General features: G+C 43.0%; 1 protein-coding gene across 7 annotated transcripts in view; it reads left to right on the top strand.

The window, feature by feature from the left end:
* Window positions 1–12,635, top strand: part of BPGM (bisphosphoglycerate mutase) — a 36,461-nt gene extending 23,826 nt beyond the window's left edge. For 6 of the 7 annotated variants that reach the window (XM_075115216.1, XM_075115194.1, XM_075115226.1 and 3 more), the window contains 2 exons: window positions 1,306–1,961; window positions 9,537–12,635. In XM_075115216.1, the coding sequence (XP_074971317.1) occupies window positions 1,361–1,961; window positions 9,537–9,715 (780 nt within the window). In that variant the 5' untranslated portion in view covers window positions 1,306–1,360 and the 3' untranslated portion in view covers window positions 9,716–12,635. Of the gene's footprint in view, window positions 1–423; window positions 1,155–1,305; window positions 1,962–9,536 lie in introns of those variants that run through there. The other variant, XM_075115236.1, reaches the window with a different exon arrangement.
* Window positions 12,636–12,653: the final 18 nt, after the last annotated feature.

The raw sequence follows: 12,653 nt of genomic DNA, 5'->3' as shown, positions 1-12,653 counted from the left end.
AGTGGGTAGCTGCCTAATATTTAAGGAGGACAGAAAATATACTATTTGTGCCCGAATGTGCTGGTTTTGGCTGAGAAGGGGTTAATTCTCCTCACCGTGGGGGGTCGGCTACCTTTCCAGCTTCCCGGGCTCTGCTGCGTGGTGAGGGGGCTGGGAGGGGCAGAGCCGTGGTTGGGGCGGCTGACCCCGACTGGCCAATGGCAGGTTCATTCCATACCACGGGACACCATGACCAGTATATTAAGGGGGGGCAGTTGTGGCGCATGCGGTTTGTTCCCCCTCTCCCCTCCCTTCCCCCCTCCCCTGGGGCTTTGCGCCTCTCGTTGTTCTCCTTTACATTGCATTTCTGTTGTTGTTTCTTTTAATTATTAAACTGTTCTTATCCCAGCCCGTGAGCGTTACCCTTCTGATTCTCTCCCCCATCTACTGGTGGGGGAGTGAGCGAGCGGCTGCGTGGGGCTGAGCTGCTGGCTAAACCATGACACCACTGCAAAAGTGAAAACATTAATCCTGGTGCCTGAGAACCTGTCTTTGTAATTCATAGACACAAGAGGGAAAAATATACTTGAAAGTAAGGATGGGGATGGAATAATCTGTGAGATTACTTCTGGATTCTGAGATGAGGACTCACTTGTGCACTGCATCCCAGGGCAGCTGTGTTGTGGCACTTGAGTGTGGAGGAATGATGGAGGAGGTGGCCTGGGGAAAAATGAAGCAGAGACTGGCAGAATTAGCAGGACAGAATGGGGATGTGAGGGAACAAGTTATGCAGAGCTTGATTATGGTGACATCTCATTTGAGGAAAGCTAATAAGGTTCTACATATTGCCAGTTCCAATTCTGTGGTGGTCCTCTCCAGTTTCTCTGGCTGAGGATCACAGTTGCTATCTGTGTCTCTGTTCCCTTGGAGCCAGTGTGGGTCTGGGCAGCTCTTATGAGCTTGGGCTTCAGGTGTCACCTCTAATAAATTCACCAGTGAGATGTGTTCCTTGGGGAGTGAGGCTCTGTGTAAGCACTTGAGGGAAATCTGTAGGCAGGAACAGCTTGTACAAATCAGCTACCAATCAGCTGGGCTGGTTGCAACAACCTGGGTGGAGGATAGTGCTTTTCCTCCCACATGAGTGGGAAGGAATTCAAAGCCAGGAGACCTCAAAGGTAAAAACATACTCAGCAGACACTTGTTTCTTTGACTGTTTTGATGCTGATAGTTGTCTACTCTTTGCCATATTGCTCGCTGTAATGTATTATCTGTGGGATGTTTGACATGCCTGTCTCATTGATGTATCTGTCTTGTTTCTCTGCCCAGATGCATCATTATTAGATGCCAGACCAGTTGTCATCTGTGCTAAACTGCAACCAAAATGGCTAAGTACAGGCTTGTTATCTTAAGACACGGGGAAGGAGCCTGGAACAAGGAGAATCGCTTCTGCAGTTGGGTGGACCAGAAGCTGAGCAGTGATGGGATAAAGGAAGCTCGGAACTCTGGAAAACACCTTAAAGCTCTGGGCTTTGAGTTTGACCTCGTCTTTACCTCTGTACTCACTCGTTCCATCCAGACTGCATGGATTATCCTGGAAGAGATGGGTCAAGAGTGGGTTCCCATTCAGAGTTCCTGGCGACTGAATGAACGTCACTATGGTGCACTGATTGGTCTCAACAGAGCAGAAATGGCTCTGAATCATGGGGAGGAGCAAGTGAAATTATGGAGGAGAAGCTATGATGTTACTCCACCTCCCATAACTGAATCTCATCCTTACTATGAAGAGATATATAATGATCGCCGGTATAAATGTTGTGATGTCTCTCAGGATAATCTCCCAAAGGCTGAAAGTCTAAAAGATGTGCTTGATAGACTCCTTCCCTATTGGAATGAAAAGATAGTGCCAGAACTGAAAAGTGGCAAAATGATCCTTATATCCGCTCACGGTAACAGTAGCAGGGCATTGCTGAAGCATGTGGAAGGTAAGGGACTTCCTTTTAGCCTTCCCCTCTTACCCTTACTCAACTGCTTAGGGCTTTCCATCTTGTTCTGTAGTGTACGTTACTTATCTGGGCAATGTAACACTTAATGCCTGTGGTCTCCAAGGAGAAAGTAAAAAGCAGGCCTATTGGAACAGGAATCAAACTGGGGGATGTGGAAGGGGGAGACAGTCAGGTTAATGTAGTTGAGAGCCAGGTGCTTTCCTCTTGTTTCTGACTGCTCATTTTAAAGTACTGTATTCAAACTAACTTTGTGGTTGGTCTAGACAGACACAAACTCTTCAGGCAGTAACTATTTTTGGATTTATTCAGCCAGCTGCTTTGTCAGAAGGGTTGAAGTCATACTCTTATTAAACAAGCATTGCTATAACACAGTAAAATAAAGTGCTTGTCTTGGGTTGTGGAAGACATTCTTGACTGTTACTGTGGTGGGTCACTTTTCATACTTTGTTCCTGGTAATTCTTTACTTAAAAAAGCTGCTGTGACAGGGAGTTCTGCAGAGAGTAGGTACTTGCTAAAGCTTATGCAAACACTGTATTGTTTCCCAGTATAGAAAATGCCTACCAAGATAAGTTGGTAGCTTAACACAAGGTTGTTTATTTGGGACTTGAAAAGGATGTGATTTATCTCTAAGTCATTGCTAGATTCTTCCCCTCTGCCTCTTGTTTTATGACATGGCTTCTAGTTTGTGTTGTCCTAAACTGGAAGATGGACTTCATTAATTTCTTTGTCTGTGGGTAGAGTAGAATTTAGCAATTATATAGGTATGAGTGCAACCTGCTAGAGATGTAGATGCAAGTATGCACAGAATGGATTGTGGCCACTCACTTTTAGTTATAAAACCCTCTAGTGGTGCCTCTACAGCTCTGACTCTGCTGAGCGCTCTTTGCATTCAGGCATGCTGGAACAGTCAGGACAGCTGATGCTTTATCAGGAGTTAGAAGCCCAGGGAATAAGCATGTACAAGTGGCTTCTGGAACTATAGAGGCGGTGAATTCTGTGGTACAGATCACTGCTTGGATGAAGGAAGTTCAGCCAGTTCTACTGTTGTGGTCAGGGTGGTTGTTCACACTCTGTGAAACGATAAAGAATTATGAAGGAAAAAAGGGGTAGGGAGATCTGCAACCATGGTGTCTACCCTGACCCCTCCAAGAACTGAATCAGTTCCTTGAAACCATGCTGGCCAAGGCCTTTGAGAGTGAAATCCTGCAAGCTAACCACAGCTTTGGCAGAAACCCTGGGCCACTTTCTGTGCAGGCATGCACCAAGGATAGAGCTGACAGCATCAGTGACTGGTAAAGGTTACTTTAAAGTTAATACAGCTGGGTTCCTTGCTGCATTGAGATCAGAGAACAATGTAAGTTAGAGGAGCTGCAAAGCTTTTCTTTGGGATGATCTGTTACGTATAACTTTTCAAAAGCTGCTCACAACCAAAGTAGAATAGAGCTATGACTCTTGTCTGTCCTACCCTACACCTTGCCCTTCCCAGCATGTGCTTACATAAGGAAATGTGAGGAATCCTTGGCAGAGGATCTAGTTCTGTTGACTGAGGACTGCCCATCAGCTACCCCAGCTCCCACACAGGAGCAATTGCCAGATACATGCTGTCTTTTCTGCCCTTTATGCAGTGGAGATCTGGATTGCTGCAGAGCTGGCCTGAAGGGCAACGTGAACAGAGCTTAAAGACGCCTGATATTGCAACCTGCTCTCTTTTCTTTTTTTTTTTTTTCAGAGCTCCAACCTGTATCTAGCTGGATCTAAGAGCTTCCTTGCTACATTGCTGACCCTCTCTCCCTTTTCCTTCTGAAAGGTTGTGAGTTGTGAGCAGCTCTGGAGCCTTGCTAGAGTTGGACTTGATTCAACAGTACTTAAACTTTGTCTACTGTATTCATAGTACCCACTGTGAGGTGGGCTTTGTTCTTGTGGACTTTTTTTGGACAAGTTTAGTGTGGTCTGCACTTGAGTCGAAGTTTTTAGGCCCTCAATCTTAGCTGGAGCCGTGTTTTTTGGCATTTAGAAAATTGTGCTCCAAATGTCTCAAGCAGCAATCCTACATGACTGCTTGGATGTCTTACTCATAGTAATAACTTAATCCTGGAAGCTGTAGCTTGGAAACTTTACATGGCAGTAAATAGGAATGTTTTAGTTCAGTTTGACCTGATGAAAGAATTCTAATTGTTTCAGTGTGGATGGAATTTAATGTCTTCTCTGAAACGTTTCAGAGTATCCCTGAAGTTGCTATTTCAAGGAGGTTTGTTTTTTTTTTTTTGAAACAGCCCTGCAGTTCTCTGAATCTGTATATTTTCTGTGCTATGAGTAATTGGTAAAGAGCTTGAAATGTGGATCTGCTTTATACTTGCATACAAAAATCACCAGAGTAACAGAATGTCAGGCTAACAAGGTTTCAGACACGAGTTGTTAGTGACTGGCTTTCACAAACTTGGACTTCAGGTTCTCAATAGCGTTTCCTGCAGAGATGGAAGTCTCTTGCCAGCACTCTGTCCAAGGGTAATATATATGCTAGTAGGCTCTGGATTTGCATGCTTGAAGAATTCCATTTGTCATAGTGTTGCCTTGAGTTCCTGATGGTAGTGGTGCAGCCTGGGGGTCTACTCAAGACTTCTGGGACTTCCTTATCTAATGCCATAGTTGACAGCTAGTGCTAGTAGTAGCAAATCTCTTTCAGCCTATGCAGTCTTGGACTGCTTGAGGAGTTTAAGGCAGGCTGGATTTCTCTACTGCATGGGAATACGATAGATTCATGGCTTGCTTTCTTACATGGTCTCTCCTATTGGGATGGCCTCAGTAATGACCACAGTCAAAGTCAGACCATGATCGGGAGCTCTTTATGTAATGATATTTTATTGGGTCTGGCTGAGGTGGAGTTAATTTTCCCCCATAGCAGCCCTCATAGTACTGTGCTTTGTAGTTGTAGATGGAAAGGTGTTGATAACACACCAGTGTTTTGGCTACTGTTGAGCAGGGCTCACACAGCATCAAGACTGTCTTTCCAACATCCCCCTCCTCACCCAGTAGGCTGGGGGTGGACAAGATCTTGGGAGGGGGCATAGTCAGGACAGCAGATCCAAACTGACCAAAGGGATACTCCATACCGTATGCTGTCTGCTCAGCAATAAAAGCTGAGAGAAAGGGGTGTGTGTGAGTGGCATTTGTTGTGGCATTTGTTATGTCATTTGTCTTCTGGAGCAACCAGTATGCATACTGAAGCCCTGCTTCCTGGGAAGTGGCTGGACATTACCTGCTGATCGGAAGTAGAGAAGAAATCTTTTGTTTTCCTTTCTTCTGTATGTGATCTTTGCTTGTGCTTTATTAAACTACCTTGAGGTTTTTTTTCTGTCTTATTTTCTTTACCTGCTGTCCTGCTGTGGAGGGGAGTGATAGAGTGGCTTGGTGGGTACCTGGTATCCAGCCAAGGTCAACCCACCACAGTCCCTTTTGGCACCCAATGTGCCACTCTATCAATCCCCAACTCAGCAGGTCAGTGAGGGGAGAAAATAAGATGGGGAAAAACTAATGGATGGAGATAAAGGCAGTTTAACAAGTAAAGGCCATGCATGGTGTCTGCAGAGTTGTTGCTCTCACATATACTCGCTCTCCTCTCCACTGCTGCTCTTGCCTTTTTTTTTTTTCCTGTTCCCCTTTCTTACATATGTTATCACAGAGCTGCTACCACTGTTGCTGGCTGGCTTGGCCTTGGCCACTGGCAGGTCCGTCTTGGAGCCAGCTGGCATTGGCCCTATCTGACACAGGGGAAGTTTCTTGCAGCTTCTCACAGCAGCCACCCTTGTAGCTCCCCCACTACCAAAGCCTTGCCATGCAAACCCAACACAGCCAAAGAAAATCTTGGCAGGCATAAGGGTGTAACAGATGTAGATAACATGTTGTGGCCCAACCACCTTCCTTCTTTCCTTAAAATCTGCACAGTGAGCTAATGTTCTGTAAAGATTAATAGCCAGACTCTAACACTACCCACTTCCTTCCTCTACCATACTGAAGCTAGGTGCTCTGCCAGCCTACAGGGAGGGCAGAATCTGGCCCTGAATATTTAACTTATTAGGCTAAAGCTTCAATGTTTTCATTAAGCTTGTGGGAAGGATGCTATGACCTGATTTGGATCTCAATAACAAAGCATCAGTTCTGCAAGCACATTGTGGCTGAATTTATGCATATGATTGTGTGTTTTGTTGGATGAATCATCTGGCTTCAGGTGTAGTTGACATGGAGGGGAGGAGGGGTGTAGCTGTTCTCAATAGCTGGTGTGGTTTTCGTATTGCTCTGACCATAAGAATAGACGGAAGCAACTTGGTAAGGACAGATTAGAGTAAGGGAGAAGCTGAGCCAGCCCTTGGAGAAGTTGGCTGTAGGTGCTAAAAATCAAGCCCAATGGGGTTTGCCTCTGTAGGACTTTTCAGGGTGCAAGTATTTCAAAGCATTTCATGGGCTACCAGGTAAAAGTGAGCTCTTAAGCTTGCACAGATACATTACTGGTCTCTGTTTGATCACCCAGTTCAGTTAAATTGAGCATAAGTGAGCTGAGAAACAATTCTGAATGTGATTTAGAAAGAATTCTAAATGTGATTTTGAAAGATCTTTTTTGTAATAAGTGCTGTACCAAATTCATACAATGTTCCTGTACCTATGCTTCCTGCTATACAGCTGCTATAAAGGAACAATGTTTAGCAGGTGCTCAGGAGAGAACATGGGAGATGTCCACTTGAGGAATTTTAGTTGCCCAGCCAGCACTTAATCTGGCATCCTGAGGAAGACATCCTCAGTACTTCAGTAATGTCTGTCGGTTCTCATGTCTGTAAATAGGTAGGATCTTAGTTTTAAACAGTCTTGGGGAAAGACTGCTTCCAGCAACACAGTACCCTTCAGCGGTGCTGAGACCCAGGCTTTAGTATTATGCTGAAGGGAAGAGTATTCCTTCTTCAATGGGCTTATTTCCCATTGCACCTTGTTGTCAGCAGTTGGGTCCTTGCCCTGATTTCACCCTTATTTCTTGTGAGATAAGGTGGGGTTGTGGCACAGGCCAGCTCAGATGAAGTGCAAGAAAAGGTCACTTAGCTATAGTTACAGCACATGAAGTAACTGGATAGCGGTTAGCTTGCACTCACGATGGCCAGAGTATGAGATGTGATCTCTTTACTGTTCTCCTAGCCTGCTGGATGGGCAGTGTTCTGCGTGCATTTTGCCTGCAACTGAAGAGCTTGTGTGACAAGCCTGATCAGCATCTTGCTTCCTGAAGAACAGAAATACTATACAAATACAGTAACAGTGCTGAAATAAAGCAACAGGACACTACTGTTTCTTTAGGATTTTCATCTGACTTCAACTTGCAGTTCCAGCCTTCTGGCTGTGAGGCAACACTCCTGTATGAGGAAGAATCTCAAGGAGAAAGCCAACATGCTTTGTGCAGCTTGTTTATCCTAGGCTGCACTGTTTTGCTTTGTAAATCAGTACTAGTTGACATTGGTGTGGTCACTTTGTGTTCTGTAAAAACAGGAAGATGCATTTCTGAATCCATGTAGCTACTGCTGTTTTGTTTCATCCCTCTTTAGAGGAAACCTTTAAATATCCTGGCTGCTGACCACATTGTGGTTTGCCTAAATTCTCCTATATGACTGCATCTGCTTTGTGTATATCCGAATGATTTAGTGTGGGAGACTGAATTTGAGAAGTGGGCAGAATGCTTCCTAGGGACTGATTCTCTGTGGAAAAGTGGTGATGTGTATATCGTTAAAGTCTAATATGTTTAAGAATCCTTGAAATAAGAGCTCAGGCAGATGAGCTGCTTGTTTTGCAAACCAAAGTCCTTGAGAATAGTGCTTGTGTCTGGTAAACGGACTCACTATTTTTGCCATTGATTGCTGTGTGGTTTTAAAATTTTAGGTGCTCCTTGAGTGCTTTTCTGTAGGTCTGTGACTCTGCTGCCTACAAGTGAATTAATTATCCCTTGTATACAGGGATTGCTTAAACTGGCAGAGTATGCATTTTTTTATGGACTGATGGCTCAGTGTGTAACAAGGTGTAAGTCTCTTGCAAGGGTTTGTCAGTTTCTCTTGCCCTCTGCTCTTCTGAAACTTAGGGCTAATCTCCATCTGAAATATGTACTTAGCATAAACAAAACAAGAATAGGTCACTGGAAAAGTTGCATGCTTGTGTAGTCTTTGAGCAGGGGCTTAAAATGATTCTCACCTCATGATAAGTTCTGTTTTTTCTGACCTGTTGTCGTCCCACTGTTGCTGAGTGGCTTGACTTTGCGGGTTTTCCTGTTAAAATGTTGGCTCTGCTTTTCTACTTAATGTGAAAAGCACTGGTAAATTTGCACCCATATGTTCTGAGAACCATCTGTTTTGTCAGCTGCTCAAGAGGATGTTTTCATCTACCTTGGTCTAGTTTATATGGCCTCATTGTTTTAGAAGCTTGATTGTGTGCATTTTCTAAGCATGAATTACTCAGTGCTGTCCTGCTTTACAACAGTAGGCTGCTGTTGTGTGACCTCACTGCTTCTAAACGGGAGAAAAAAAGAAATACTGACATTCCCAAAGACACTAGCTTTCTTTTGCCTGAAACTTGAGGAGTAACATCTTTGCAGTCACTGCTTCTTAACACAACTATTTAGACCTTGTGCAGAAACTTTACTAGGATGTTTGGTCTCAAAATTCACTTGGATGCTTTGGAGACTTGTGTGTTTGATGTAAAAATAATGAGCAATTTCACTGAGATTGGAGCTTCAGAATATTTTAATTAAGCACAGCAAGGTAAAATAAATTTTCTCCCTAGGCACATGTTATTTTAGTGAAGTTGAGAGATACAGGAAAATGCTTCAAGTTGTATAAGTTGACTTTCTCCCTTCTTTTCTTCCCTTCTCCCTCATTTGGAAGTGGAAATGAAGATTCTGTATCTAGTAATTCTGAGAATAATACTGTAGGCAAGATGCTTTTAACTTGCTTTTGAGAAATCAGATGTGGGTGAACAGTGATTCTTACACTGGAAGAACTAAATACTGATTTTTAAGACTGCTTCTATGAGAAGTTTTGCACAGAGGATTTAAGAGAAATTAACCTCGGTATCCTCCCTTTTTAAAGAGGCTGTTTGTATTGGTTGCTGAGCAGAGGTTGTTTCATGTTGGAGTAGCACTTGTGGACTCTAATCTTCTTCTCTGATGCATGAGTTGGGAAGATATGGAGGAGAATTTATTGTCCTCAACATCCTGTATTAAAGGAAAGGTATAGCTTCCAGGGTAATCTCTTCCTGCTTATTTCACATGTGTAGACTGAAAAAATGAAGAAACTGTTGTCACCTCGATGGGAGTTCCCTCCTTTATCTGTTCCTAAAGCACTAACCCAGCTGTGGTCTAGCTGGGAATTGACCCTTGAGTAGCTGGTGGTGTTGATGGAGGCTGGAACATGTCCTTGACTGTTTTAAGACTACATAATCTCAGAAATAAGGCTGAGCTAGACAGACAATTAGGAAGCTGTTCACTAGACTAGGTGTAACTGGTTTTTGTGTTTGTTTTTTTTCTTTGGCAGGCATCTCCGATGAGGACATCATCAATGTTACTCTCCCCACTGGTGTGCCCATACTTCTTGAACTTGATGAGAATCTGCACCCTCTGGGCCCTCACCAGTTTCTGGGTGATCAAGAAGCTATCCAAGCTGCCATCAAAAAAGTGGAAGATCAAGGGAAAGTAAAATCTTCTGAGAAGTAAAATGCCACTGCCTAACACAGCTGTTTTCGAAGTGTGGTAATAAGTGATGATTTATGTATGACTGCTAGGTTGCACTGTGTGAAAATCTCAATTTCAAGCACTAAAAAAATTGAAAGGGACAGTTGTTGAGTCTCAGGTTGGTAAATAACCCTCTGCCTTTCAAAAACTGGAATTTAAATCTCAGCATGAGGTTACGGATACTGAAAAAAGAAATCAGGAGATCACTCAGGTAATGAAAACTTGCAGAGCAGTCTGCCCCCGATCTAGGATTGAGGGTGGCCCAGTACAGAAATAAAGGGATATGTTATTGGTGTCTACCAATAATCAGTACTGATCTGTTAAAGGAAAAAGCATCAGCTTACTGGACTAATTAGGATCAGGTTGTTACAGGTACTAACTCTCTCTCACTGATAAAATGGCACCAGATAACAGTGTTACCCAGTATCATTCTGCTGTATCAATGGTCATGACAATTTGTTCTGGATGGAGTTCCTTTGGTTTTTCAGAACACTTTCAGCTGTACAACTCTTTGCCTTTTATTTTGAGTCTTCCAAGGCCAGTTCATGGCCCGGAGGAGAATCTTGTAGAGATGTTCAGACTCTTATAGTTATCATAGCTGTCTTTTGTTACACTATATTCCAGTTTTTAAGGAATCTGGAAGGAATCCCTTTTCCTTCACCATCTTTGCAAAGCCTGGCATGACTGCATTTTGCTGGCTTGCAATAATAGGATTTAACTCAGCCTTTAGTCCACAAACTAAGCACAAAGGTTTCCTGCTCAATGCTGAAATTATTACTTAGCTCTTTCCAAGTGAGCTGTATAGCTTTGAAATGCTTAAGTAACACGTACTAGAGATTTGATCATTTCTTAGTCAAGTTGTTAGAATAATTCCCGTTTACCTCAGTGAAAATGGGTATAGGAAAATCCCCCTCTAAGCTTTCCTGAGTTACTTATCAGAGGTCTTTGCATGTTCCACAGCAATATTACTGTGGCATTCTCTGTATCAGTTCCTCTGGAGGGCTAGAGGAGGTGTGTAAGTCATGTAAGATGTGTTACTGGGTGCAGCTCATTCAGCCATCACTCTGGTAGGGAAGGATATTCCGCTATGCCTGAAAGTGTTGTCCTATAAAACTCCCTTCATAGTCATAGCTTGATCCCCGCTGAGCGTGGCCTTGCTGTTGTGCTCGGCACTAAATTCAAACAGTTCACACTGTGGTTGGGTGTAGCATAGCATGCATGGCAGCTCGATGTTCTCTTCAGGTACACAAGCTTCAGGATAATTCCCCTTTTAAAGACTTGCTCTAATCATACTTGCAAATATGCAACTTAAATTTATCTGACCCAGTGTTTCAACACCTGAGCATCTGGGTTCTCAACTCACTTAGCAACATGGGTGTCACTTGTATATGTACTGTTTGAGCCAAATGTGTTCTCAGCATGGCCCAGCTACAAATTTCAGAAGTTGATGAGAATTCTCTTGGTATTATGACAGTATAAACTTTTAAAATCCTAGGGTAGCTGCTGCTTTGCAGTGAGCAGCTCTGTAGCTCACTTCATAAGTGTGAAGGGATGTTTTTTGCCTTTGAGGAGAGCAGTGTGACAGTGTGGTGTGCCTCTAAGTGTCTCCCTGCTATGTGGGGGTAGACTTTCCAGGTCTGATTCCAGCCCACATTACTGTAGTACATATTCCATAAGACCTCTTCTTAGATGGGTAAGTTTCTCTTACATGAATGATGCTTGGGCGGCTTGCTTTGTTTTTGTAACCCTTGCAGTAGCAACAAAGTTACATATTTCTTTTAAAGATAGAGTTGGTAGGCTTCCTCTTGCTTTGTACAAGAAAGGGTATTTCCGAGTGTTTTCTCTGAAATATATTAGCAGCTTCATTGCTGCTCTATTTGAAACTGACTCATTTCTTTCTGGGTTTTTAGGTTTTGGTGCATAGAGTAACTCTGAATCTTAGTTGATACTTTACAAGTCTGTGTTATGGATTAGGTTGTTGATCAGCAAATGTTCACCTGTCAATGTCCTGAGGAGGGCCACGGACACTCAAGTGATTAGATTTTTCCCCAAACATTCAATAATGTGTGAAGTTCAGTATCAAGTAAAAATTAATGTAGAGTTATTAACAAGGCAAGCAGAGCTACTGGTTATCAGTGGGAACTGCTTGCATCCAGATGGAGTGGGGAATGGAAAGGTGGATGAGTGAATGTAGAGAGCATTACTATTTCTTCTTGCAACTGAATGGAAGAAATTGACTGAACAGGCTTTCAGAGAGTCATGGACAGTAAGAAAAGAACAGCAGTGTGATGTTTTCAGGTGACACTGTTTCTACAGTGCTGCTTGAGGTGTGAATAGTGACAGTGCCCTGGGAAGTTTAACTTAATTTGCCTTGGTTGTGACTCCGAAGTGATGACAGGATTTTATATGCACATCTGGCAGCAATACTACCTGGTAAAAGTATCAGATGGAACCAACTGGGGATTTTGTTGTCCTTTTTAAGATTATTTTAACACCTTGCAATGCTTGCTTCTGAAGAGCCTTCTAACTGAATTCCGAATACCTGATTCACAAAACGTGTATATTGAAGAACACAAACCAACTTCCATCAGCGGTGGCATGAGGCTGTCTGATCTTCAGACATAGCTGCATTAGAGGGAGAAATGAGAATCTTGCTGGTGGCTTTAGAAATCAGTGGATTTTAAAAACATCTTCCCCATGTTTGAGTATGCCTCAAAGGTCCTATAAGGTAACTGGGGTTTCTACAGTTGACATTATGGATGTAGTTGATTTGGTTTGTTTATGCTTTAAGTTATGGTTCAGCAGCAGTAATACCTCTAGAATCCTCTTGAAAACCTTTGTAAATATGGTGGAGCTGGTAGGTTCTTTGTAACTCAATAAATTCACCTGAAATAGAATTTAACTTGGCTTCAGTCTTTTT

The sequence above is a fragment of the Phalacrocorax aristotelis genome, chromosome 1 (assembly GCF_949628215.1).
Source record: "Phalacrocorax aristotelis chromosome 1, bGulAri2.1, whole genome shotgun sequence".
NCBI lineage: Eukaryota > Metazoa > Chordata > Aves > Suliformes > Phalacrocoracidae > Phalacrocorax > Phalacrocorax aristotelis.
This window is presented reverse-complemented; position numbering and strand designations above follow the sequence as displayed.